The sequence below is a fragment of the Nicotiana tomentosiformis genome, chromosome 1, assembly GCF_000390325.3.
Source record: "Nicotiana tomentosiformis chromosome 1, ASM39032v3, whole genome shotgun sequence".
Taxonomy (NCBI): domain Eukaryota; kingdom Viridiplantae; phylum Streptophyta; class Magnoliopsida; order Solanales; family Solanaceae; genus Nicotiana; species Nicotiana tomentosiformis.
In genome coordinates, this window is record NC_090812.1 from 12,065,571 (window position 1) to 12,089,519 (window position 23,949).

Here is a 23,949-nt window from a genome sequence, read left to right on the forward strand (position 1 = left end):
AGTTTGACCATATTATCAATCAGACTTGTTAAGGTATTTGGAGTGACACGGTAATGGAATTTGGTTGAAAAAGAAATCGAATTCTAGCACGTTTTACCAAATTGCTTTCTACCGATTCATATTCTTTAAAAACTTTAACTTTGTTTTTCTTCTTTGGATATTATGAGTTACGTTTTGTTTGCATTTTCATCACATTCTTACGATCGATTGAACAGACACAAAAGTCACATATGAAAAAATGATGTGAACTCACAATTACAGTTTCTCTTATCTATCATTATATCCCCACTTTCATAAGTCATAAATTAATTGTGTGGGAGACATATCTTTACCATTGGTAGAAAATTAGGGATCGTTTGGTAGGAGGTATAAGAATAGTGCTGAATAAATTATATTAGTAATACTTAGTTATGCTGGCATTAGTTTCGTTGAGATTATGTCTTATCTACTGTTTGATTTAGTGTATAAAAACATTGCATAATTTCTTACAAAATTGATTGTTTACAAAAATACCCTTCACATTATTTAACTTTGTACACTATTTTTATTGCAACGGTTTTATTACTATCCACATTTTTTACTCTCTCAAGTCAACTTTTTTTTTTTACAAGAGAGCAAAACTAAAAGAGAAAACTAATTGAAATATCAAAGTTAAAAGAGAAGAAAAATTTAATTGCTATGACATATAATACAAAATATCAATTATTAAAAAAATAGGTAAGAAAACTTCAGTTTATACTTTGGACGAATTTAAAATCAAATTTAATACTATTAAATATGATATTTTTTTTTATTACAGTAGAGTGCTAAAGGGAAAAAATTAATTAAAATATCACAATATAAAAACATACAAAATATGTCAAATAGTATTTGGATTAGGTTTTGAGAGATTCGAGGGGCAGTTATATTTTAACTAAGCTTATATATGTATTAATAATCTTGGTATTGCTAATACCCTGATTTGCTATGTATTAGCTATAAATATGATAATACCAAATAAGGTGTATAACTAATGCTTGTATTAGTTATACATAAGTTGAAAAAGTATACCAAACAAGATATTACTGATATATGTATACAAAGTTAATGCATGCATTATTTTTTCAAACACACTTTACCTAACGACCTCTTAGAGGCACAATATCGTCTCTTTTATATACTATAGTAATTTAAGGGGTGTGTGATGCAAAAAGAAAAAAGAAACTAAGTGTACTTACATATGAAATGAATATGTATGTGTTTGTTCCAAACTTCTCAGGTCAAGCATACCTTCCTCTGACTAATTAGTGGACACTCACTTAGAGTCAACTCTGTGGCAGACTAGACATTTTCCAACCTAATGCAATAAAACTCTGAAATCGCCTTAAATATTTGAATAATTATTTCTCGTAAAATAATTGAAACAAAAAAAATAAGAAAGGAAAAGATAAAAGTTGGAGTACATTCTTATTACTTGCTTGCCTATGCTGAACCACTGAACCTAAAGTACTTGATATGATATGTACTGCGGGGATGGGAGGCTTTAGAATTTGCTGTAGGAAATTAGGAATAATAAAGTTAATTTATTAAATGGTCAGTCAACTTATTAATTAAGTTTTATACGAACGTTACTGAATCAATGAACTTATGATTGATTACTCGGAAAATAAATTTGGCCAACAAAATATATTAAATCTGATCGTAAAGTTAAGTAAACAGAATAATCACCTTACATGCCAGGTTGATTCGACAAAATTATTTTATTACAGTAAAACTCGTGGTCGATGGTACTATAAATAATTATATATATATATATATATATATATATATATATACTAGTCGGACAGAATTAGTTCCATAGTCGTAATCAGGATTTGAACCTTATGGGTTCGGAATTGTAATACTTTTAAGTTACTGGGTTCTAGATTAATAAGTTGAACATATTTAATGAATTTCTCAAAATAAATACATGATTTGAATAAAAATTACTGGGTTCGGCCGAAATCGCATCCCACATTCTGCCTCCGCCCCTTATTAGTCCCTGTCATTTGTACAACTACGTACATTGAAGATTTCTTGAAATAATAGTATATGCATGCAACTGTCATGCGTTCTTAGTAAATAATAATATAATCAGAGGCGGAGTAAGTTATTGGGTTCAAGATTCTAACGTTTTTATGTCACTGAGTTCTAAAGTAAGAATTTGTACTTATTCAATGAATTTCTTAAGACAAATATATGATTTGAACTAAAGTTACTGGGTTCGGCCGAAACCTTTATCGAAGCTCTAGCTCCGTCCCTGAATATAATATGGACCATAGATTTGTACGAAAAATATATAGATCTTTATGTAATTTTAAACTAAAATAACAGAGAAAGAGTTCTCCTTTTCATCTTTAACAAATTACTGTTAGAGCTTCACTTTATTTTTTGCTCCAAACATGTATCTAAAATACATAGCTCGACTAATTTGGACTCATGCGGAGAAGGCCTATTACAGGTTGTAAAGCATCCTCCCATAAAAGACTTCAATTTTAAAACTTGAAATGAAGACCGTTAATTAAGAGCGGAGAAATGTGACTTTTACCATCCAATTGTACTATATTCTTAATTACATGGGTTAGAATAGATAACTTTGGTGAAACTTGTAAATAGAAAAGTTTAATTGTCGTACACTGATAATTATGTTAATAGTTTTACACCATTAAGTTAAATTACTCACAATAATAGATAATTATTTGTAACTAACATGATCTGATAATCCAAAAAGTAAAAGGAAATAACCTCTATAAAAGTTAAATTACACTAAAAAAACATAAAAGTTCTATATACGTAATTGAAGTCAGTGCTTCCGTCTAGTGGCAAAATATATTTTAAATAAAAATTATCCATTCATTTTATTTATTAAAAAATCTGTTGAATAATAATTTTTTTAAAAAAATTAGTCAAATATGAATAAGATCCATATTATCATTTAAAAATGGATAACCAATGAGTTTAATTTTTACATATGCTAAGACTCAAATTTGAAGTTTCTCAAGTTCGGGAGATTAGATATTCTTCTAAAAGTGATCATAATCAAGAATCCATCCATATTATCCGTCGATTAATCCATTTTTTATCTGTATTAAATATAAGTTGGGACAAATAATTTATCTATTTTTGCATTACCTATTCTCGACCTGCCTATATCTAATCCAACCCGTTCGTTTGCGACCCCTACTTCCATATATAATATGCTCTCCTCACCTCTTCCCTGTATGGCTGTATTCTTTCTACTGGCTTCAATGAAATTTCCTTCAGCAGTCGAGGGTAAATGGCTACACAGCCTATCTCTGAGAAAATCCGCCTCACATCAGTTAGTACTTACTATTATTCTCAACTTTTTTCTCTCTCTTCTTAGCTAGAAACACAAACATAGAGAGAGAAGACAATTACTTGAGGAGATATTGAGGAGATACAAAGATGCCATTATAGTGAGAGAAAATAAATGTGTTTCAACTAATAAATGTGTTTCCCAAGTTGTTTTGTTTGATTTGTAATGGAATAATACATAGTTACCCATTAGGGTTGTCCCAATTTACCAGTTACACCCTCCAGGGACGGATGTAGCACTTTAGTGACGGGTCCAATTGAATCCATATCTTTTGATGCGTAATATAAATTAATGTGTAAAAATTCACTAAAATTATAATAAATAGTAGATTGAACCTATAGTTTAAAAAATTTAATGGGTTCAATACTAAGAACTTTAAATATTGAACTCATAAAATTTAAATTTTGAATCCGCATCTAACACCCTCATACTTTGTAGGTCCTATGTCTTTATTTGAAATATAATAAATACCACCTCCCGTAACTAATACCATTTTCAACCAAAATGATATATGACACGAACCAATCATATTTTGACATGTGTTTATAAACCGCATAATATCTTTTTCATTTATTATTTAGTTTATCTCTCCATTATTTTTTCCTTTTCTTTATCCCCAACCCCCACCCCACGCCACCAAGCCTCCTTCATCATCCCCGCACTCCCTAGCTATCTCTTCCCCCAGCTGATTAGTTCTTGTATTTGGTTTTTTAATTTCAATTTTTTTTATTTATGGCTTCTTCTTTTTCTCGTTACATCCAATCTCCCCACCTATTTCTTCATCTTCTTTTTTATATTAAATATCTCCATTGTTTAAAGTGTCACCGGAATCACCATTGTTTCCGGCGAAAAATAAGAAGAAGAAAAAGAAAAAGAAAATAAGAGAAAAATGTACTGGAGATGACTCTTAGGAAGAAACGAAAGAGTTTTGAAGGAGAAAAATGTACCGGAGATGATTTCTATTATGCTGTTTTTTTTTTGTTGAAGTTTTCTAAGCTTTTTTTTTAAAAAAAATATCGATGTGGCAATCAAAGTGGTGGTGGGTGTGATTTAACGGATGAATATACAACAACAATAACCCAGTATAATCTCACTAGTGGGGTGTGGGAAGGGTAGTGTGTACGCAACCTTACCTCTACCATGAGATAGAGAGGCTGTTTCCAATAGACCATCGTCATTTTTCCTCCAAGAACTCCCCACCTTGCTCTTGGGGTGACTCGAACTTACAACCTCTTGGTTGGAAGTGGAGGTTGCTTACCATCAGAGCAACCCCTCTTGTCCATTTAATGGATGAATATATGGAGCGTAATTTTTTTTTTTATTGAAGAAATTCTGGTGGGTTTGGTGGAGATGGAGGCAGTGAAGTGGTGGAAGAAGGGACCTGTTATTACAGAAGAAGAAAGGAAAGGAAAATGACGAGGAAAAGTAAAACAAAATAGAAAGAAAAGGAAAAAGTTACATTTAAATAAAAAAATTTGCAAAAAATTAAATTTTTAACTTTATTTTTAATTTCCTCACTCTCTTTAAGCAAGTGATATTCACTCTCCATATCATATGGACTGAAACGGAAATAATGATATCAGTTCAAAGTTGTTAAGGGCCGCAAAATAAAAGTGTGCATCTAGTAAAAATCGTGACAACCCAATGGTTAATTATGTATTATTCCATTTGTAATGGCCGAGTACATAGGTTTTGAATAGTTCTAAATTTCTCTCTTTTATTTCTCTCACTTCCAAACTGTGCATAAGGTGAGAGAGTTTCTTATTCCTCCAACCCTTTGCTTACCACCCCCTTATCCCAACAATCAAACACTACCTTTTCTCCTTAAGAAAATGTCACTTATGTACGAAATATAATGAGTGAACATTATAAAAAATCAAAGTTAAAGAGTTCATCATAAACAAAAAAGGCTTGATAATTTCTTCTTATCTATCGAAATTTCTGTGGTATATAATGAAATAATCAAAATGTTATATATTTCAAAACAAAAAAAAAACTCGTATTTCTATCTAAGTTTCATTCAGCAAGAAAAGCAACAAGTCCGTCATAAGCCGACATATCTCTTAAAGGCATTCTAAAACTCAACACACAAACTTTATTTATTCTTTTGTTGAGAACTCAAAAAGATAAGAAAAAAATATGTGTTATAAGAAAATTAAATTATGGTGGATGTCTACTCTTCTTCATTATCTTCATAATTCCTAATACTCTAATAATTATGGAGTTATGATTGTAACTCCTCCATGATCTTCCTCTCAAATGTTTAATGACATGCTCAATGACATATTTTGCAATAGTGATTCTTCACTTTTCATGCATATATAAAGGTCTTGTGATAGATAAGAATATATATACACAATTGAAGAAGAAAATCTCTTCCTTCTCTCTATCTCCATTTCTTATTCATGTTTAACTAAATTGCTTTTATTTCATAATAATATTTCTTTTTCATGTTTTACTAAATTGCTTTTATTTCATAACACGTTATCAGCACGAGTTTCTAACCAATTGAGTTTGATCTCTTCCTTCTTCAAGAATTTTTGTATAGAAAATAGAAGAGACGGTATCATCATAAATTAAAGATGTGATGGGACGGAAACTCAAGCAGTATATTTGATATCACAATATTTGTTGATATAGCTTAAAGGTAACATTGGCATAACTTACAACTTATGGTAACTTCCCTTGAAAATTAGTATTGCTTCGAAATTTTTGGTTAAGGAATAAATATTTTTTTTATCTTTGATTAAAATATAATCGTTACTGATCTTAATTCGAAGTTCACCAAAGTTTGGCTACACCTGCACTTCAAGTTTTTGCTGAAGTTCAAGTAATTATGTTTTATATATATATGTTCTTGGGCTAGCTTTCTATTTAGTTACTATCGCCATTTTTTTTAATCTTCAATTAATTAGATAAATAAAAAAGATATTCCTTTGTCATTTAGTTTCTATAATTTTATCAATGAATTGGCTTTTATCGAGGCAAGCTATAGATTGATATAAGAAGTGGAATAAGAAGATAATTAGGTGATGTAATAAAAGATCCCTTAATGGTTACTAATCAGTAGCTTGCTATTACTGAAGTTGACGTCAAGTTACACCTCACAATCTAAGTTCAAATTTGATCTTATTGATGGTTCTCTGTTATTGTTTGATTGTAAATTATAATCTCTTTTATATGTGGTTTGAGACTGGTAAAATTTTTAAAGCTCGAGAGTGTCTTTGTGAACTTTGGCCTGTTTGATATTATGTCATTGGTTGAGGGTAAGACGATAGGTTCAAGTCCCAGCGCACCATGAGGGTAACACTTCAGATTGGAGTCCTGATGCATCATGATTGTAAGAGTTGAGTTCGAGTCCCAACTTATTATAGCCTAACATACCTTTATAGGGGTAAGACATTGTGTATGAGTCACAATGCACCATATTGTTGATATAATGATGGCTAAGAAAAAATAATATATTTTTTAATAAATAGCATAAAACGTGTCCCAATTAATTTGCTCCATTCTTGAAGTGAATGCGATAGTGATGCATAATAAGTCTAAATGAAGACAAGTGATTGACTAATGAACGCGGGAGTGCCAAAGACCAAAATAATAATAGTCATCATTCTGGTAATTATAAAATGGAGAACAATAAAAGTTCTCATAAAATAATCCTTCATAAGGTGAAGGAAATATTTGCCATTAATGTGGTCTGTAAATATAAGGCACATTCAGATGATTATGGTCCATTCTTTGAAAATATGACTTGTGATAAGCATTGTAAATGCAGATCCATTCCTGAAAGTGAATGTGAAAAAATATATATGTGATACAAATTATGCATAAGAATGTATTTATGCAAGGATGAATAAATACTACAACTCACCTCTACGGGAGGTTTGAGAGAAAGAAAGATAATGAGCATTACTGTATGGTTACATGAATATGTCATTGGTCGCGTACATGTGGTACACCAAAAATATTTTGCCATGTCTTATAAAAAGTTATTAAAGGCAAAATTAAAGCAATAAATGATTTTGCTTATGATGATTTTGACCATGACAATTATTATGATATGATTTTCTCTGTGAAGGAGATATTCACCATATGGATGGTGTGACAAAAGATCTTGTAGTACAAAATCAAATAAGAGCTCCAGAAGAGCGAATTTGTTACTACGCGGATATGTGAAATTGTTCGTGACATTAATATTGTAATAAGTCTCAAAAGAAACTTTTTGAGTTTCAAATTTATTAGCCAAAGTGGTTGACATATTGAGACTATAACTGAAAGGAAGATTGAATGTCTTCATATTTCTATAATCATACCGGGTAAATATGAAAGGTTACCTGATTTTCTTTCTATCTGTACTACACAAGTATAAGCATGATGATGGAATAATATGCCACAAGTAAACTAGAGGTTTATTGAAATAAATATTAGTTGACATGACCGGTTGACCATCCCGATTCAATTATAATGCGAAAAATTGATTGAGAATTCACATTGGCATATATTGAAGAAATAGAAGATTCTTCAAGAATTCTCTTGTGCTACTTATTCTCGTGATATACCAGTTAAGTTTGGGATTAAATCCCTTGATTTCTGGAGTAAATAAAAGGTGATAAATATATGGGCCCAGTCACCTACCATATAGACCTTTTATTAGTATATGATTTTAATAGATGCATCTATTCTATGGTCACATGTGGATTTGTTCAACTTACAGTTTTACTTTTGCAAGGTTACTTGCTCAAATTATTAGAGTAAAGTTCTAGAATATAAATTATGATGATTTATCTTGATAATATTGGTTTAAATCTAAGTTGGTTTAGCAGAAATTGTATGCCTCCAATTATAGCTAAACCACTGGTTATGAGAACAAAACTTCCAAAACGAAATTTGGTGTGAGATGTATTATTTAATATACATCAGCACTTGTATGCATCTAGCCAAGTTATGAAAATATCTCCCTATCACAATTGGTTCAGGGTCAGGAACCAAATAATTTCCATCTAGAAATATGGATGTGCTATATGATTTAATTATGCCACCATAATGTACAAAGATGGGTTCCCAAAGAAGGTTGAGAAATGTGTTGGTGATCTCAACATTAGGGAGAGAAAATGGGCAGCTAAGAAAGTGATACATTGGAACGAATTATTATGAATACATATAGATTCTCGTACAAGAAAATATGAACTTGAAGTTCAAGTGATAATTCATTTACAAATTATTGGTAGACGCATTTGCTGACCCAAAGCTAAATATCATATTTCAGCTGCTAATGCTCCAAATAGAATAACGTCTCTCATGGACATATTTTATGGCACTCATAAAGCGTAATAGACTAATCAGTTCCAAAGATAAAACTCCTTGAAGAAGAAGAGGAGCAAATGTTCAAGATGATCATAATAAAGAGGCAAATGCTCTAAAAGAGCACCACGACATAACACTTCATAAGACCTCATGGGAGAGGCTCAGATACCTAAAAATAATGAGATAAAGAGATCTCAATAAATTATGTCCTTATTGAATAATAATGGAACCGATATAAAATGATCGTCGACGATGTTGTTAATATAATATAGCGCTCAATATTATTAATATTGACGAGAATTTTGAGCTCAAATATGTCATGGAATGTAGACAGATAAATGATTGGCCAAAAATAAAAAAACGCAATCAAGATTGATTTCACCTGAAAAATATGAAGTTAAACGGATAGTCTAAACACCTGAAAGTATAAAACACTGGAGGTATAAATGTGTTCTTGTGCGAAAAAAGTCAATTCGATAGACAAAAAGACGACTTGTGTCACAAGAAGATTTGTAAATATCCTGACATTGATTATATAGAGACATGTTCTCATGTGGTGGATGTAGTCATTTCAGGTTTTAATCTGGCAATACATAAAAAACTTGATATGCGTATAATGAAAATCACTGAATGATTTAAATTGTTCTGAAGTATATTAAGGTTTTCAAGAAATTTATTAAATAAAGCTTCAAAAATCCTTATACGAATTGAAACAATCAGGGCGCATGTGGTATAATCGCCTGAGTGAGTACCTGTTGAAAGAAGGGTACAAGAATGATTCAATTTGTCCTTGTGTCTTTATAAAAAGATCTGGATCTGAATTTGTTATAGTCGCCGTGTATGTTGATGATTTAAATATTATTGGAACTCCTGGGGAGCTTCCTAAAGCAATAGACTGTTTAAGAAAGAAGTTGAAATGAAAGATCTTGAAAAGATAAAATTTTGTCTTAGTCTACAAATTGAGTATATGAAGGATGAAATTTTTGTCCATTAATCAACATACAATGAAAAGATTTTAAAGCGATTCTATATAGATAAAGCACATCCATTGAGTACTCCGATAGTTGTAAGATCACTCGATATAAATAAAGATCCATTCCGACCTCATGAAAATAATGAAGAGCTTCTTGATCGTGAAGTACCATATCTTAGTGCAATTGGTGCACTAATGTATCTTGCTAACACTACAAGGCGTGACATAAATTTTTCAGTTAATGTCTTATCAAGATATAGTTTTGCTCCTACAAGAAGACATTGGAATGGAATCAAACACATATTGCGGTATCTAAAAGGGACTACCGATATGGACTTATTTTATGGCTATGTGTTTATATGCGGAGGCACTGCTATATTTTGGCGATCGACTAAGCAATCAATCGTGACTACTTCATCTAATCATGCTGAGATAATTATTATTCATGAAGCAAGTCGAGAATGTGTATGGTTGAGGTCTATAATATATCTTATTCGAGACAAATGTGGTTTGAAGCGTGACAAACTACCCACAATTTTGTATGAAGACAATGCAGCATGCATAGTCCAATTGAAGAGAGGATTCATAAAGGGGATATGACAAAGCAAATTTTACCAAAGTTATTTTTCACACATGATCTTCAAAAGAATGGTGATATCAATGTGCAATAGATTCGTTCAAGTAATAATATGACTGATTTGTTCACCAAATCTCTACCGAATAACCTTCAAGAAACTAGTGTACAAGATTGGGATGCGAAGGCTTAGTGATGTGAATTGATGCTCTCATCAGGGGGAGTTAATACGTGTTGTACTCTTTTTTCCTTACAAGGTTTTGTCCCACAGGGTTTTTCTTGTAAGATTTTTAACGAGGCAACCAAAAGGCGTATTTCTAAACATGTGTACTCTTTTTCTTTCACTGGAATTTTTTTTCCATAGAGTTTTTTCCTAATAAGGTTTTAACGAGACACATTATCTATGGACATCCAAGGGGGAGTGTTATAAGAAAATTAAATTATGGTAGATGTCTACTCTTCTCCATTATCTCCATAACTCCCTATACCCTAATAATTATGGAGTTATGATTGTAACTCCATAACCTCCTCTATGATTTTCCTCTCAAATGTTTAATGACATGTTCAATGACATATTTTGCAACAGTGATTCTTCACTTTTCATGCCTATATAAAGGCCTTATAATAGATAGGAATATATATACTCAATTGAAGAAGAAAATCTCCTTCTCTCTATCTCTATTTCTTGTTCATGTTTTAATAAATTGCTTTTATTTCATAATAACATTTCTTGTTCATGTTTTAATAAATTGCTTTTATTTCATAATAACATTTCTTGTTCATGTTTTACTAAATTACTTTTATTTTATAACAATATCTTCTTTTTTCTATTTATTGCTATACGTACATAGTCCTATAAAGCACACCTACTAAAACTCTCTTCACTGAATGCTAAACAGTAAAGTCTTTAGCTGCAGCCTTTTTCACTCCAGAAAATCTTCCCTGACAGATTTCTTCCCCACTCCACCCTCACTTCAAAAATTCCACCAATTTCATATAGAGAGAGTGTAATTTTCAATTTCCTTACCTTTATTTTTCTCTACTTATACACAGCTTATTGACAGTGAACGGTTTTTCCTTACTGAAGAAAATCAAAGTGAAAGTTAGGAGAAATTATGCTGGACTATGAATGGGGAATTGGCGAGGAAACAACCCAAGAAACTGACCAAAACGATCAATTTTTTGACCCTTTTGTCAACCCTCATGCCCATTTTCCTCCTATATCAAACCACCCCGACCAACGACAACAACAACAACAAATACAAAATCATCAATTTCCCCAATTTCAAACAACTCCAAATAACAACCATTTTAACTCCTTGTACAACCCACACACTAATGATGTTCCCTACTCGCAAACACATCATACATCCATGCTTTCTCTACAACCAACCGGTTCAGCCGGGTTCAATATGGTTTTACCAAAAAGCGAACCCCAGTTTGTGGGTGGTATTGATTTCACTAATACCAGTAGGATTGGGTTGAATTTGGGCGGAAGAACGTATTTTGCATCGTCGGAAGACGATTTCGTGAACCGGCTTTTCCGACGGACTAGGGCGGTGGAGGGCGGTTCAGTGAACTCGCCGAAGTGCCAAGCTGACGGCTGCAACGCTGATCTCACTCATGCAAAACACTACCACAGACGACATAAAGTGTGTGAGTTTCACTCCAAAGCTGCCACTGTTATTGCCGCCGGTTTGACTCAGCGCTTCTGCCAACAATGCAGCAGGTTATATTACGTTGGAAAAAAAATATTTTTGCATCAAATCACACTATTTTATGATAATTATGTGATAAATAGAGTACTAATTAACTTTATTCTTTTTATGCAAATAAAAAATCCAGATATTTCCATGTTTTTTTCCTTTTCCACATTACAATAATCTTGCATTGTACTACTGTAACAATGAGAATGCGTCGTTCCAACTTCCATGGAGATGACGAAAATGCCCTTTGGTATGTTAACGAGCTAATGATTGGGGTTTGAGGAGTTGAAAAGTCGTACGTACATGGGATTGGGAGGGGATATATCCTGAGGGCATTTATGTCCGTAAAATTATGTTCCCTCAATGAGTTTGCTACCCCGTTATGACATGTTACGTACTGTCCTATTTTTGCTTCTTATAGTAAAGACAGCATTTTCCGTTTTGGTTTAAGCATTAAAAGAAAGGATCATCAGCTTTAATCAACACAGAGAAAAGGACATTTAGCAAGCAGTTTTTTTTTAATTTCTTCTTAAATTCAATTTAATTAGTACCATTATTTCATAATTATTCTGATAAAAAAGCTGCGCCGCAGGTTCCATGTTCTGTCGGAATTCGATAATGGGAAAAGAAGTTGCCGGAAACGATTGGCAGATCACAACCGGAGAAGGAGGAAGAATCAGCAAGTAATCAACAAGAAGCAACCTCAACTTGAAAGTTAATTCAAGTAACTTTCCATCTCCTAGGGCTTTTTGGGATTTAAATAGTAATATATATTAATAACGCAAAGAGTAGGATCGCGGTAGGAAGACAGTCAAAATAAAACTATAGTCAACCCATTACAAATCTCATAATACAGATATTTTTTGTTACAATGGAAATATTTTTTACCTTAATATTTATGTAGTTTAAATAACTTGTGATAGCATGTTATAAATTACATCACTTTAGTTTTACTATTGTTACGGGCCAATCATAAACATACACTTATAACTATGTAAAAAAAAATTATACTTCAAAGCATAAAACTTAAACTCTTTTTTTCTTCTGTGTGGTCGTTTCTTTTTTCTCTCTAGCCAAGGGTATATTAGAAATAGTCACTCTGTCATCTTATGGTAGGGCTAAGGTTACTATTCTTTCCAAACTTCATTTGTGGGAACTCAGTGGGTTTGTTGTTGTTATTGTTGTTCCCTTTTTGTTAAAAACTTGTTAGGAAATTGAAAATTGGCGTTTTCTCGTTTTTGTTTTTGAATATATTTTGTTTTATTTTTTGGGGAAGAGTTTCCAGCTTGAATCAGGAGCACATTCATCAACAGTGACAGTGGCCATATCACCACCAAAAAATTCTATGGATTGTTTTAGGCAAAGAACATATCAACAAGCTGCAGCTGCTGCTGATGCAACAACTTCCTGATCAACATCAACAAGCTCACTCTTCTTCTCGAATGGGCGACCAAATTAATCTATTTTCTTTTGAGCTTCTCAAAATTTCAAGCTTGCTTTAATGGCCACAACAATCTAGTATTTTAGTACTACCATCTACAAATTACATACTTCCCCCTCCACCCTCCACCCCCACCGAAAAAAGGAAGTTTAAATATGAATTTTATGAATGATTGAAGATTAGGTTTATATATTTCTTAACCTTTGCTAGCTAGTTTATCTCTACTCTCTAGCTAGTTTATCTCTACTCTATCGGTGTAAAAGTAAGGTCTGCGTACACACTACCCTCCCCAGACCACTTGTGGGATTTTATTGGGTCGTTGTTGTTGCTAGCTAGTTTTCCACCTTCATATATATTACACAAAACTTTGATTTCGTTAATCAAATTATTATAGTATAGAGAAGACCTAATCTTATTATCATATGATGTACTTAGACACTGATTAATCTTGAATAATGAAAGAAATTTAAGTTTCCCCACAATTTCCCCTCACTACGCATTCTGGCCTAATCCAAATCGTTGCTTAATTGATACTAGTTGAATATGATGGGGGGTAAGACAAATTACATTCAAACGTTTTCACGAGAAAATAGCAGTTTCTATTTTTGCTATAAGGGTTGGACATGGCAGGCAGGTGAATTCCCATTTTTCAAAATTTGCATCATTATATTTTTCTTTTGTCTGGTATTTCTTTTTCTGGAAAACCTCAGTAAAAAAAGGAGTTCCTTTTTTATACGTGTAACAGCATATTCAGAGGTTGTTCCACTTGGGATGGGTCATTATTTTATTATCTCTTAAAAGTGATTACTACTATACAATATTTTACCAAGTATAAAAATTGGTAAAAAAACAAATTAAAAATTGTGTATAATAGTGAAGCTGTTTTCTGCATGGATGCTATTTTCTATCAAGCTTTTATGCAGTGAGTGTCCCTTATATATAAAAGGATTTTTAATGATCAAATTCCACATAAAAATCTAGTATTTCATGGTTTTCTTTCATTCTCTGTTTTCCCTTTCTTTCTTGTTTTCTAATAAATGATATCTTTGCTTTTATTTGGGTGCTTTATTGTCATTAAGAAGAATACTATGATTAGACCAACTGTTGTCCATGAGTACTGGCTTTTTAGGTTTTTCTATGTATCAATCCTTTGAGCTTTCTTGTCACTGAGACGTCATTCACAGGAGTTTATGTTCTCTGTCTAAGAGGAAGATTTAGTAGGATTTGAATTCGGCATTGATCAATATTTCGTCTATTGAATTTAAAATACAGTATTTATTTAACAAAAATTTCTTAACATAAATATATAAGAATTAAATTAAAATTACTGGGTTCAGCTGAATATAACTTATACTCTACATCCCTCACTACAACCTAATACAATTGACAACACTCCACAGAGCATGAAAAATCTTAGACATTAGATAGATAACTTGGATTCTACTATAAATAAAATATCCACGAAAATTCTAATGTTGAATCCTACTATATATTAAAATTATCTGGTATTCTCTTAAATTATAAGCTTAAATTCTATGGACTTGATGTGGATACTGTAAATTCTGCAATTATAAAAGCTCGTGAATTTCTACGTACGACAAGTCAATTTGTTCAATGTAATTGGTGAAATTTCACGTGCAATTTTCTTAATTTTTGTCATCAAATTAACTGTTATAGTGCAATACAATCAACCTATAAATGATTTTACTCCAAGAACCTAGCTTTCAAGTTAGATGATCTTCAAAATAGTAATAAACAAAAGCAAATAATATATAATATTATCCCTGTGCACAACTTTAGTTGATCAGAGATGCATTGAGTGAACTAACTCTTATGTTCTCTAAGATCAGGATCTAGTGTTCTGTGAAAATGTCTAACATTGTTTTGGGTGCCTGTCCATTTTAAATTGTCATATCGAAACTCTCCTACGATCAAGTTTTCAAATAGCTAAAATGTTTTTGAGAAGTTATCAGAAAATAATAATGAAAAAATGATATCTGAGGAGTAGTAGGGAATAAGGTAATTCTCGAAATAGATAAGTTTTTTTCTTCGTCTCGAAAAACATACTAGTTCATAAGAAGTTTCGATTAAGTGAAAGAATCCAAGAATGATTTGCAGAACCATATGTATATAATACTATATATATAAATTTGGCTTATAGAGTTGCTTCCGATGTATAGAGTGGAATAATTAATTAATATTTGTATTAGTTTGTCTCTTCTGTTGCATCAGAAATGAAGAAGAAGCTTCTCTAAAGAGGTTAGTTTCATGCTTTTCTTGAAAACCAAGCTAAGCCCTCTTCCGAACATTCGACGAAATTTAACAATTCCAACCTCTATCAATTACGCAACTCTTTTTCTCTGCGCATTGAGGTTGCTGGCATTTGGGATTCATCTTCATGTCCTTTTCAAATTTTATTACCAACATTTTAGCATGACTATTTTTTTTTTAATTAACCGTATATCAGGTATAAAAACGTGTAATGTGTTTCTCAAGTTGTGTCATTTCTTGTAGTTTTTCGTGTGTAGTTTGTGTTTAAGTGAAGTATTTGAAATGTGGTTAGAATGTTCAAATGGAACATGACTAAGATGAGGTGTTAAAATAAAAAATGACGCCAACTTTAAGGGGCCGCTTATGAGTCTGCCTAAAATATGGATCCGTCCGAAGACTATCTGATGATGATCCGAGTACGAGCCCATGTTATCTCACTTGCTAGCCACCTAAACAACCCAATACTCCTTTGAATGAAAATGGAAAGAAATAAAAAATACAAACCAGTGACATATCTACGATTATGATGCTAATATTAGAAAGTTATACGTACTTAATGTTCTTTTTTAAATAATTCAATATCTCTATTTTATGATTAAACGATAAGATACTTATTTCCAATCCAACATTCTTGAAATATTTACCCTCTAAGGGGAAGGAGGGTCACATCACATCTCACATATGTAGGCTGTATCTTCCAAACCCGGCCCTCAATAGGAGGCCAGTCCAGTCCTTCAATATGACTAGCCCACTTAAGGGTCCAACAAAACTCTTCTAAATGTTTGAAAATATTCAGTTTATTCAGTCTACAAAAAGCAACTTTTTTCACCTTTAACGCACGTCAAAAACTATTTATATTCGATAGCATAATATTTTTTATATATAACATATAAAAAATATATATATTTTTTCGACTATTATTTTTAGAGCGGCTATAACGTCATCTTCCCAATTATATATTCCTATCTTATAGCCGAAGGTTTTGTGAAACCACGAGGAACTCTTATGTTAGCTCAACGAGTTTCTTGATCACATTCAAATGGTGAAGAGAATATATATATATTGTTCTTAATTCTATAAAAGGATGACGGGATGAACTCGATTTAATTTTTAAAAACCATATTTAATCAAATTACAATAATTTATTATAAATAAGTTATATAAAAATATGAAGGAAAAAAAACAGGCACAAATACTTACAGCAAACAAATAATTTAATCACAACTATCAAATTAAAAGAAGAGTAAATATTACTTAAATATGGAAAAATACATTTAAAAGGGTTGATGCAAATATGAATACATATCATGTCTGCGTAGTGATTGTAGTGCATAGGCAGATCTCTCATCTCCCGATACAAGAAGATGAAGATAACTCAAAACTCATGCTTAGAATCTTGACTACAAATCCCACTTTAAATAAACAAGGGAAACATAGTAATCATCGAATATTGCGTCGCCGTAATTGTAACCAATACTAGATTTTCTAAAATAATTGAATAAAGGTTGAATTAAAAATAAAAAGCTTCAATAAAAGTGAATGGGGGTCGCTATCCTTGTTGCCCTCAAGCCTCAACAATTGCTCTCATGATGCCGTAAACACGGGAAAAATATCTTCTTCCCTTTATAATCACGTCAGAATACCAACAACTTTTTTTTAATATCAAAGTTGACATTTTGGGCAGTGAACTCCAAGTGTGGATACCGTTGATTGATGTCATTAAGTACCAGGAACATAATATAAAATTAGTAAAAGTTAAATTTAAGTTATATTTTACATAATATAAAACTTTGGCACTTTTCGTGAATTTTGATTTTTGATAGTAATTATCATATCACTAGGGGTGTCAATGGATATTTAAAAATCGACTAAACCAATCAAATCGTACCGAACCGATTTTTAGGTTTTTTTAATAAAACCATATGTTTTTATATAAATTTATAACCGTACTGATAATTAAGGTAGATTTTTTATTTTGTGAAAATAAACCGAAAAAATATCGAATCGTTACGAATAAATTTACATGTAGACAATATATTTATATATTAAGTTTAAAAATAATAAAGCATTTTTTGGGCATTGGAATTATAAAAGTGATTAAAAGTCAACGAGTAATTAAACTCAAAATCCTAATTCCCAAAACTATTATGCTACTCCTATTGAAATTAAATTATTTTCAGCAAATTCGCTAGCAAGACACAATATATTCTAGCGATTATGAGTAGCAAACTACAATGTATTAAATATGTTTCCTTTCATATGATTTAAATTTATCTTTTTGAATATTTAATTTTTCATATACTTTATTCTTGATTCCAAGCTTGGTTAATATCTTTTTCAATCGTGTAATTTATATTTTCTTTGTGCTTAGTTTCTTTTATACTGTTGTCGAATAATTGATGGATCTAATACTCTAGCCATCTTTCATGTTTTCTTAATTCATCATATGTAACGACTCGGCCGGTTGTTTCGAAAGTTGTAACGTTGTTTTCCCCATTCCTACTTCTTTTTGTGTTATTCAGCTATATTATGTTATATCGGGATAGTTGGTTCGAGTCCGAAAGAGACTCGGGGTGAAATAAGACACTTAGTCTCATAATTGAAAATTTTAAGTTAGAAAAGTCGACCGGATATGGACCTATATGTAAACGACCTCGGATTTGAATTTTGATGATTCCAATATCTCCGTATGATGATGTTGGGCTTAGGAGCGTGTCCGGAATATTATTTGGGAGTCCGTAGAGAAATTAGGCTTGAAATGCCGAAAGTTTTATTTTTGGAGAAGTTTGACCGGGGGTTGACTTTTTGATATCGGGGTCAGAATCCGATTCTAAAAATTGAAATACCTCTGTTATGTCATTTAGGACTTGTGTGCAAAATTTGAGGTCAACCGGACGTGATTTGATAGGTTCCGGAGTTGTTTGTAGAAATTAGAAATTTCAAAGTTCATTAGGCTTGAATTGGGGTGTAATTCATGGTTTTAGCGTTGTTTGAGGTGATTTGAGGATTCGACTAAGTTCGTATGATGTTTTAGGACTTGTTGGTATATTTGGTTGAGGTCCCGAGGGCCTCGGGTGAAGTTCGAATGGTTAACGGATCAAAAATTGAACTAGAATAGCTGCTGCAATTTCCTTTTGTTGGAAATTGCTTCTGCCCAGAATCGAGCCCAGATCGAGCTCAGGGTCGATGGCCACGATCGAAGCCCAGATCGAGGGTCACGGTCGAAGGCATGATCGAGGGCCATAATCGAAGCCCAGATCGAGCTCAAGGTCGAAGGCATGATCGAGCCCAGGGTCGAGGGTCACGATCGAAGGCACGATCGAGCCCAGAGTCGAGAGCCACGATCGAAGGTACGATCGAGCTCCGGATCGAGAATCTAGGATCGAGGGGCAGGACCGAGGAACAGGATCGAGGACCTCGATCGAAGGCCAAGATCGAGGGCCAAGATCGAGGCAGGACCGAAGATGTCTGGGCAGAATTATAAAAACAAGGATTTCGTCTCATTTGTCATTTTTGGCAAATTGGAGCTTGGGGAGAGGCGATTTTTGATATATTTTCAAGAAAAACTTGAGGTAAGTCCTTTGTGATCATTTCTACTCCATAATATTGAATTATCATCGAGTAATCCGACTAGATTACATGTTTTTGAGACGTAAATTAGAGATTAAAACTTAGAAATTTGAAAATTTGATATGTATATTTGAGGGTCGAGTTGAGGTCGGATTTTGGTAAAATTAGTATGGGTAGACTCGTGGTTGAATGGGCTTTCGGATTTTATAACTTTTATCGGGTTCCGAGACGTGGGCCCCACGGGCGAATTTTGAGCCAATTTCAGGTTTTGGTCTATTTTTGAAGCTTTTCTTGTGGAATTCATTCCATTAGTGTATATTGATGGTATTATATTGATTGTGAATAGATTTGGAGCATTTGGAGGCCGAGTCCAGAGGAAAGAGCATTTCGGGGTAGAGATTTGACCAATTTGAGGTAAGTAACGATTGTAAATCTAGTCCTGATGGTATGAAACCCCGGATTTCGTATCATTCTATTATTTTGAGGTGACACACATGCTAGGTGACGGGCGTGCGGGCATGCACTGTTGGGAATTTGTGACTTAATCCGTCCCGTAGCAACTGTAAAGTTGCATACTTTGTTAAAACTATTGATACTTATATGATTTAGAAAGATTTTTATGTAAATTGGGCTGAATGCCATGTTTGGGCCTTGCGCCAATGCTGTTTGGAACCTTAGGGGCTGTTTCTTACCATCCTCTCATTGTTTCGATTGAAAATCTATACTCAGTCATGTTTATACTTGTTTACCGCATAACTCAGTTTTATGACTCTATTTTGATGTATATAAATGTTTTGGGCCGAATGCCCTATTTTACTAAAATGCCCGAGAGGCTTGAGTTACTTATGACTGAGTGAGGCCGAGGGCCTGATTTGTGAGGATGAGTGTGGATCGGGGCTGTCCGCCTGCAGCATACTTATGACTGAGTAAGGCTGAGGGCCTGATTGGTGAGGATGAGTGTGGATTGGGGCTGCCCGCCTGCAACATACTTTATTATTATCGCACGTGAGTTGTCCGTGCAGATTATAGCGCTTGGGCTGAAGGAGCCCCTCCGGAGTCTGTACACACCCCTAGTGAGCGCAAGTACCTACTGAGTACGAGTGTCGGGTGCCTAGTGCTGAGTGATTGGGAGGCAAGAGTGATTGTGAGGTATGCCCGAGTGGCAAGAGTGATTGTGAGGTATGCCCGAGTGGCACGAGCGACTGTGAGGTCTGCCAGAGTGGCTGTTTATGATTTCATCATTTTTGCTCACCTTTGCATTGAGCCTTTGTTTGAAAAACTATTGGAAAATAAAAATGTCTTTAAAATGATTTTTATTGGAACTGGGTTTAAACGAGATATTTGATTCAAATCCTGATTTTTAAGAGCATGTGGTATTTTACTGAGATTTCCTGATATGAACGTTATATGCTTTATTGCTCGTCACTACTGCTCAGTCTTTATTTATTGTTGTTACTTACTGAGTTGGCATACTCACATTACTCTCTGCACCTTGTGTGCAGATCCAGGTGTGGCTGGACACGGTAGCGGTTATTGAGTGTTCTGGTTGTAGATTTTCTTGGAGATAGCAAGGTAGCTGTTTGGCGATCGCAACCCCTGCTCTTCTCCCTCTTATCTTCCTCTAGTTGTATTTAGCTATTTTTCCAGGCTGAGTTAGTCTTGATATTGTTAGACAGATTATAGTAGATGCTCATGACTAGTGACACCCCGATGTCGGGCTTTTCTTTTCCGCACTTCTGTTTTTCTTTGATTTGAACTCTTTAAATGGAGGTTTTTATGTTAAATAATCTTGAAATTATCTTTGAAATGAAAATATCGTTTTGTTTTGGAAATGAGTCGGCTTGCCTAGTTCCACGATAGGCGCCATCACGACAGGGGGTTAGTTTTGGGTCGTGACAATCACCCTTTAAACAGTAAAAATATTTAGAGTGTTTTGCGAAATCCTATAAAAGTATGTATATTATTGCATTCTACTTCTATTAGTAATTTTTACCCGACATCTAAAAAAATATCGAAAGTCTCCTTTTGTCCTTTTGTCTTTTTGTTTTCTTGAGCCGAGGGTCTTTCGAAAACAACCTCTCTACTCCTTTGGGGTAGGGATAAGGTTTGCGTACACACTACCCTCCCTAGACCCCATTAGTGGGATTTTACTGGGTTGTTGTTGCTGTATCTAAAGAATATCGAAAATTAATCGAACCGTACCGATACCGATACCGAAGAGGAACTAACATGATTGGAACGGTTTTAAAAAATTTAATTTTGATTAAATATAATAAAATAACCGAAAAATTGATATGAAAATTTTATAAAATAACCTGTAGAATCGAACAACACACCATACATGTGACCAACAAAAATTTGGTTGCTAATTGTGTAGATATTTCTTACGCTACCTACCCGAATAATTAACTTAAACTGAGATTTTTTTGTTGTAAGTCAACATCCACAGCTTTCCACCACACAGTATTATGGGTAAAGAGTTAAAAACACTTTTCACTGGGGTTAATATGAGCCATGTAATTATACTTCGCATACTCTAATCTCTATCTATCGTGCCGGTGACGTGTGGATGAGGATTGAGGGGCCCCTGTTTAGTGAGTTGATGATACTAAAAGCCCGTTTGGACATAAGAATCACTTTTTTTGAAATTGTCGTTTGTTTATAAAATTTTTAATTTTTATTTTAAATTATATTTTAAAAATTTAAAAAATTCTAAAAAATTATTTTTTAAAATTTTCACTCAAATCACTCACAAAATTTTAAAAACTACCCAAAATTATATTCATATCCAAACAGAACTCTAAATTTCAAATGTCATTTTCACTTGAAATATTTTTTCCAGTATTTTGAAATTTTACAATTCTTATGTCCAAATGCCCACTAAAATGATACTCCCTTCGTTTCAATTTATGTGAACCTATTTCCTTTTTAGTTCGTGTCAAAAAGAATGACATCTTTCCCTATTTGAAAATAATTTACCTTTATGCAATAATTTATAGCCACACAAAATATATGTGCCTTATTTTACACCACAAATTCAAAAATTTTCTTTATTTTCTTAAATTCCGTGCTCAGTCAATTAAGAGAGGTTTCCCTAGATTGTTGCTATCCACATTTTACCTCAGATTAGAAAGGACACAAAATCTTGAAATCAAGCATAACGTTTTTTTCTTTCAAGTATTAAGAATTCCAAAAGACTTCTTAACATTATAAATTGGGAAATATAAACTGAATTCCTATCAAATCATGGTTTGGAAACCTCAAGTTTCATGACAAAAGTTGCTTCACACTCAAATACAAAGATTCCTGGTGTACTACTCTTTTCTTCATATGCAAATTTGGTCCTTGTATCAAATATTAAAGTGTTACCGTGTACAAACAAACATAAAAAATATTATAGAATATCTTAGCTTCTGTGCTTAATTTCTAGCATCGTATTCAAAATTTAGTTATTTCATTTTGAAATGGTGTGGGTTTTGTAGGCATTGGGAGAAAGTTAAAATCTGCCAATAATAAACAATTTAGAAATTAGAAAGAATGCTAACTTTTCAGTTATAGTTAAAATTTAATAATATATCTATCTACAAATAAACCTATAAAAAATATTGTTGTAGGGCCGGAACAGTGAAGTACTATACATTGCATCAATATGAGCTAAAGCAATATTTACTTTCACATGTGGTAAAAGAAATAAATTACCCTCCAAACATGGTTATAGACCTGAAACAAAGATACTATATGATGTCTTGCTTGTAGAATGGCGACAGGATGACTAAAATAACACAATTATATTAGTACAAAAACAACAAATACGATCAAATCATTTTACTGAGTTGGCATCTTAATATTGCACAAACACATTACACAGTGCTTGTATTTTTACGCATACACAACCTCTCTTTATGCGTTGTTTGAAGATTGATAGTTAAAATAGACCAAGAAAATAGTTAAACACAAATAGCATGTGCAGCTATCCATTTAGGATCATAAAGTATTTCCTAACATAACATAAAGGGTAAGAGGAGATAGTACGTATTTATTCTTGAAACACAAAAAGTAAACAAAGATTTCCATTTTTATTCTGCTAAGCTTCAAAATTTACCTTAGCAACTCTTATCCCGGCATGGTTCTACAGGAATAAATATAGCAGCGTTCTTGATGCCTGCAACAAAGAATATTTCAGCTAATTACTCATTTAAAATGACCAAAGCCTTTAATCGGTCAAAAGATAAAGGAGACAAAAAAATATTAAAGCTAAAGAGAACTTAATGGAATTCAACATACACTCGCAAATTTGAAGAGAGTGACATAAAATTCAGCAGCATTTGTTTCCCTAAAATTTAGTACTAGATATTCTTTGCCTAATACTAACCAAAAATTCGTAAAGTAGTCTGAAATTCGATAAATTGCACGGGACCTAAAAGCTATTAACCAAAATAAGACCTTCACTAATTCTCTTTTTGTTGTTGTTTTTGCTTCAGAAAGCTAGGGAAAGTTCTAGAGTTTGTGTCAGATATATTGCGAAGGAAATAAAGCAGTTTTACACATAAAATAAATAATGGCAGAGCAAAATATCATTTATGTCCTTGGTCGACCATCAAGCCTTTTCTATATATATATATATATATATATATATATATATATATATATATAATAGACCAGGGAAAACTACAAAAAAGTACTACTATTACTCCATTAAAGCTCTATAAAAAGTTATTCTTGGTCAATTTCATATTCTTTGAAATATATAGA

The 23,949-nt window shown here is 32.8% G+C and overlaps 1 protein-coding gene and 2 long non-coding RNA genes across 4 annotated transcripts; 1 reads left to right on the plus strand and 2 right to left on the minus strand.

Annotated features, from left to right (window-relative positions):
* Positions 1–3,458: 3,458 nt before the first annotated feature.
* LOC117275207 (uncharacterized) lies at positions 3,459–4,768 on the minus strand. Its single transcript, XR_004505369.2, has 2 exons — positions 3,872–4,768; positions 3,459–3,829 (listed from the first exon to the last, which is right to left on the minus strand). It is a non-coding gene; the product is annotated as an uncharacterized lncRNA (long non-coding RNA).
* A 6,326-nt stretch (positions 4,769–11,094) lies between these two features.
* LOC104090092 (squamosa promoter-binding-like protein 8) lies at positions 11,095–13,565 on the plus strand. 2 transcript variants are annotated; one of them, XM_009595125.4, is made up of 3 exons: positions 11,095–11,938; positions 12,508–12,639; positions 13,192–13,565. In XM_009595125.4, exons 1-2 carry the CDS (start codon positions 11,325–11,327, stop codon positions 12,632–12,634), a joined length of 741 nt encoding a protein of 246 aa, XP_009593420.1. In that variant the 5' UTR covers positions 11,095–11,324; the 3' UTR covers positions 12,635–12,639; positions 13,192–13,565. The 2 variants fall into 2 exon arrangements, with proteins under 2 accessions (XP_009593420.1, XP_009593422.1); XM_009595127.4 differs by having other exon boundaries at positions 13,201–13,565.
* Positions 13,566–22,879: 9,314 nt separating this feature from the next.
* LOC138904726 (uncharacterized) lies at positions 22,880–23,465 on the minus strand. Its single transcript, XR_011413470.1, has 2 exons — positions 23,300–23,465; positions 22,880–22,917 (listed from the first exon to the last, which is right to left on the minus strand). It is a non-coding gene; the product is annotated as an uncharacterized lncRNA (long non-coding RNA).
* Positions 23,466–23,949: the final 484 nt, after the last annotated feature.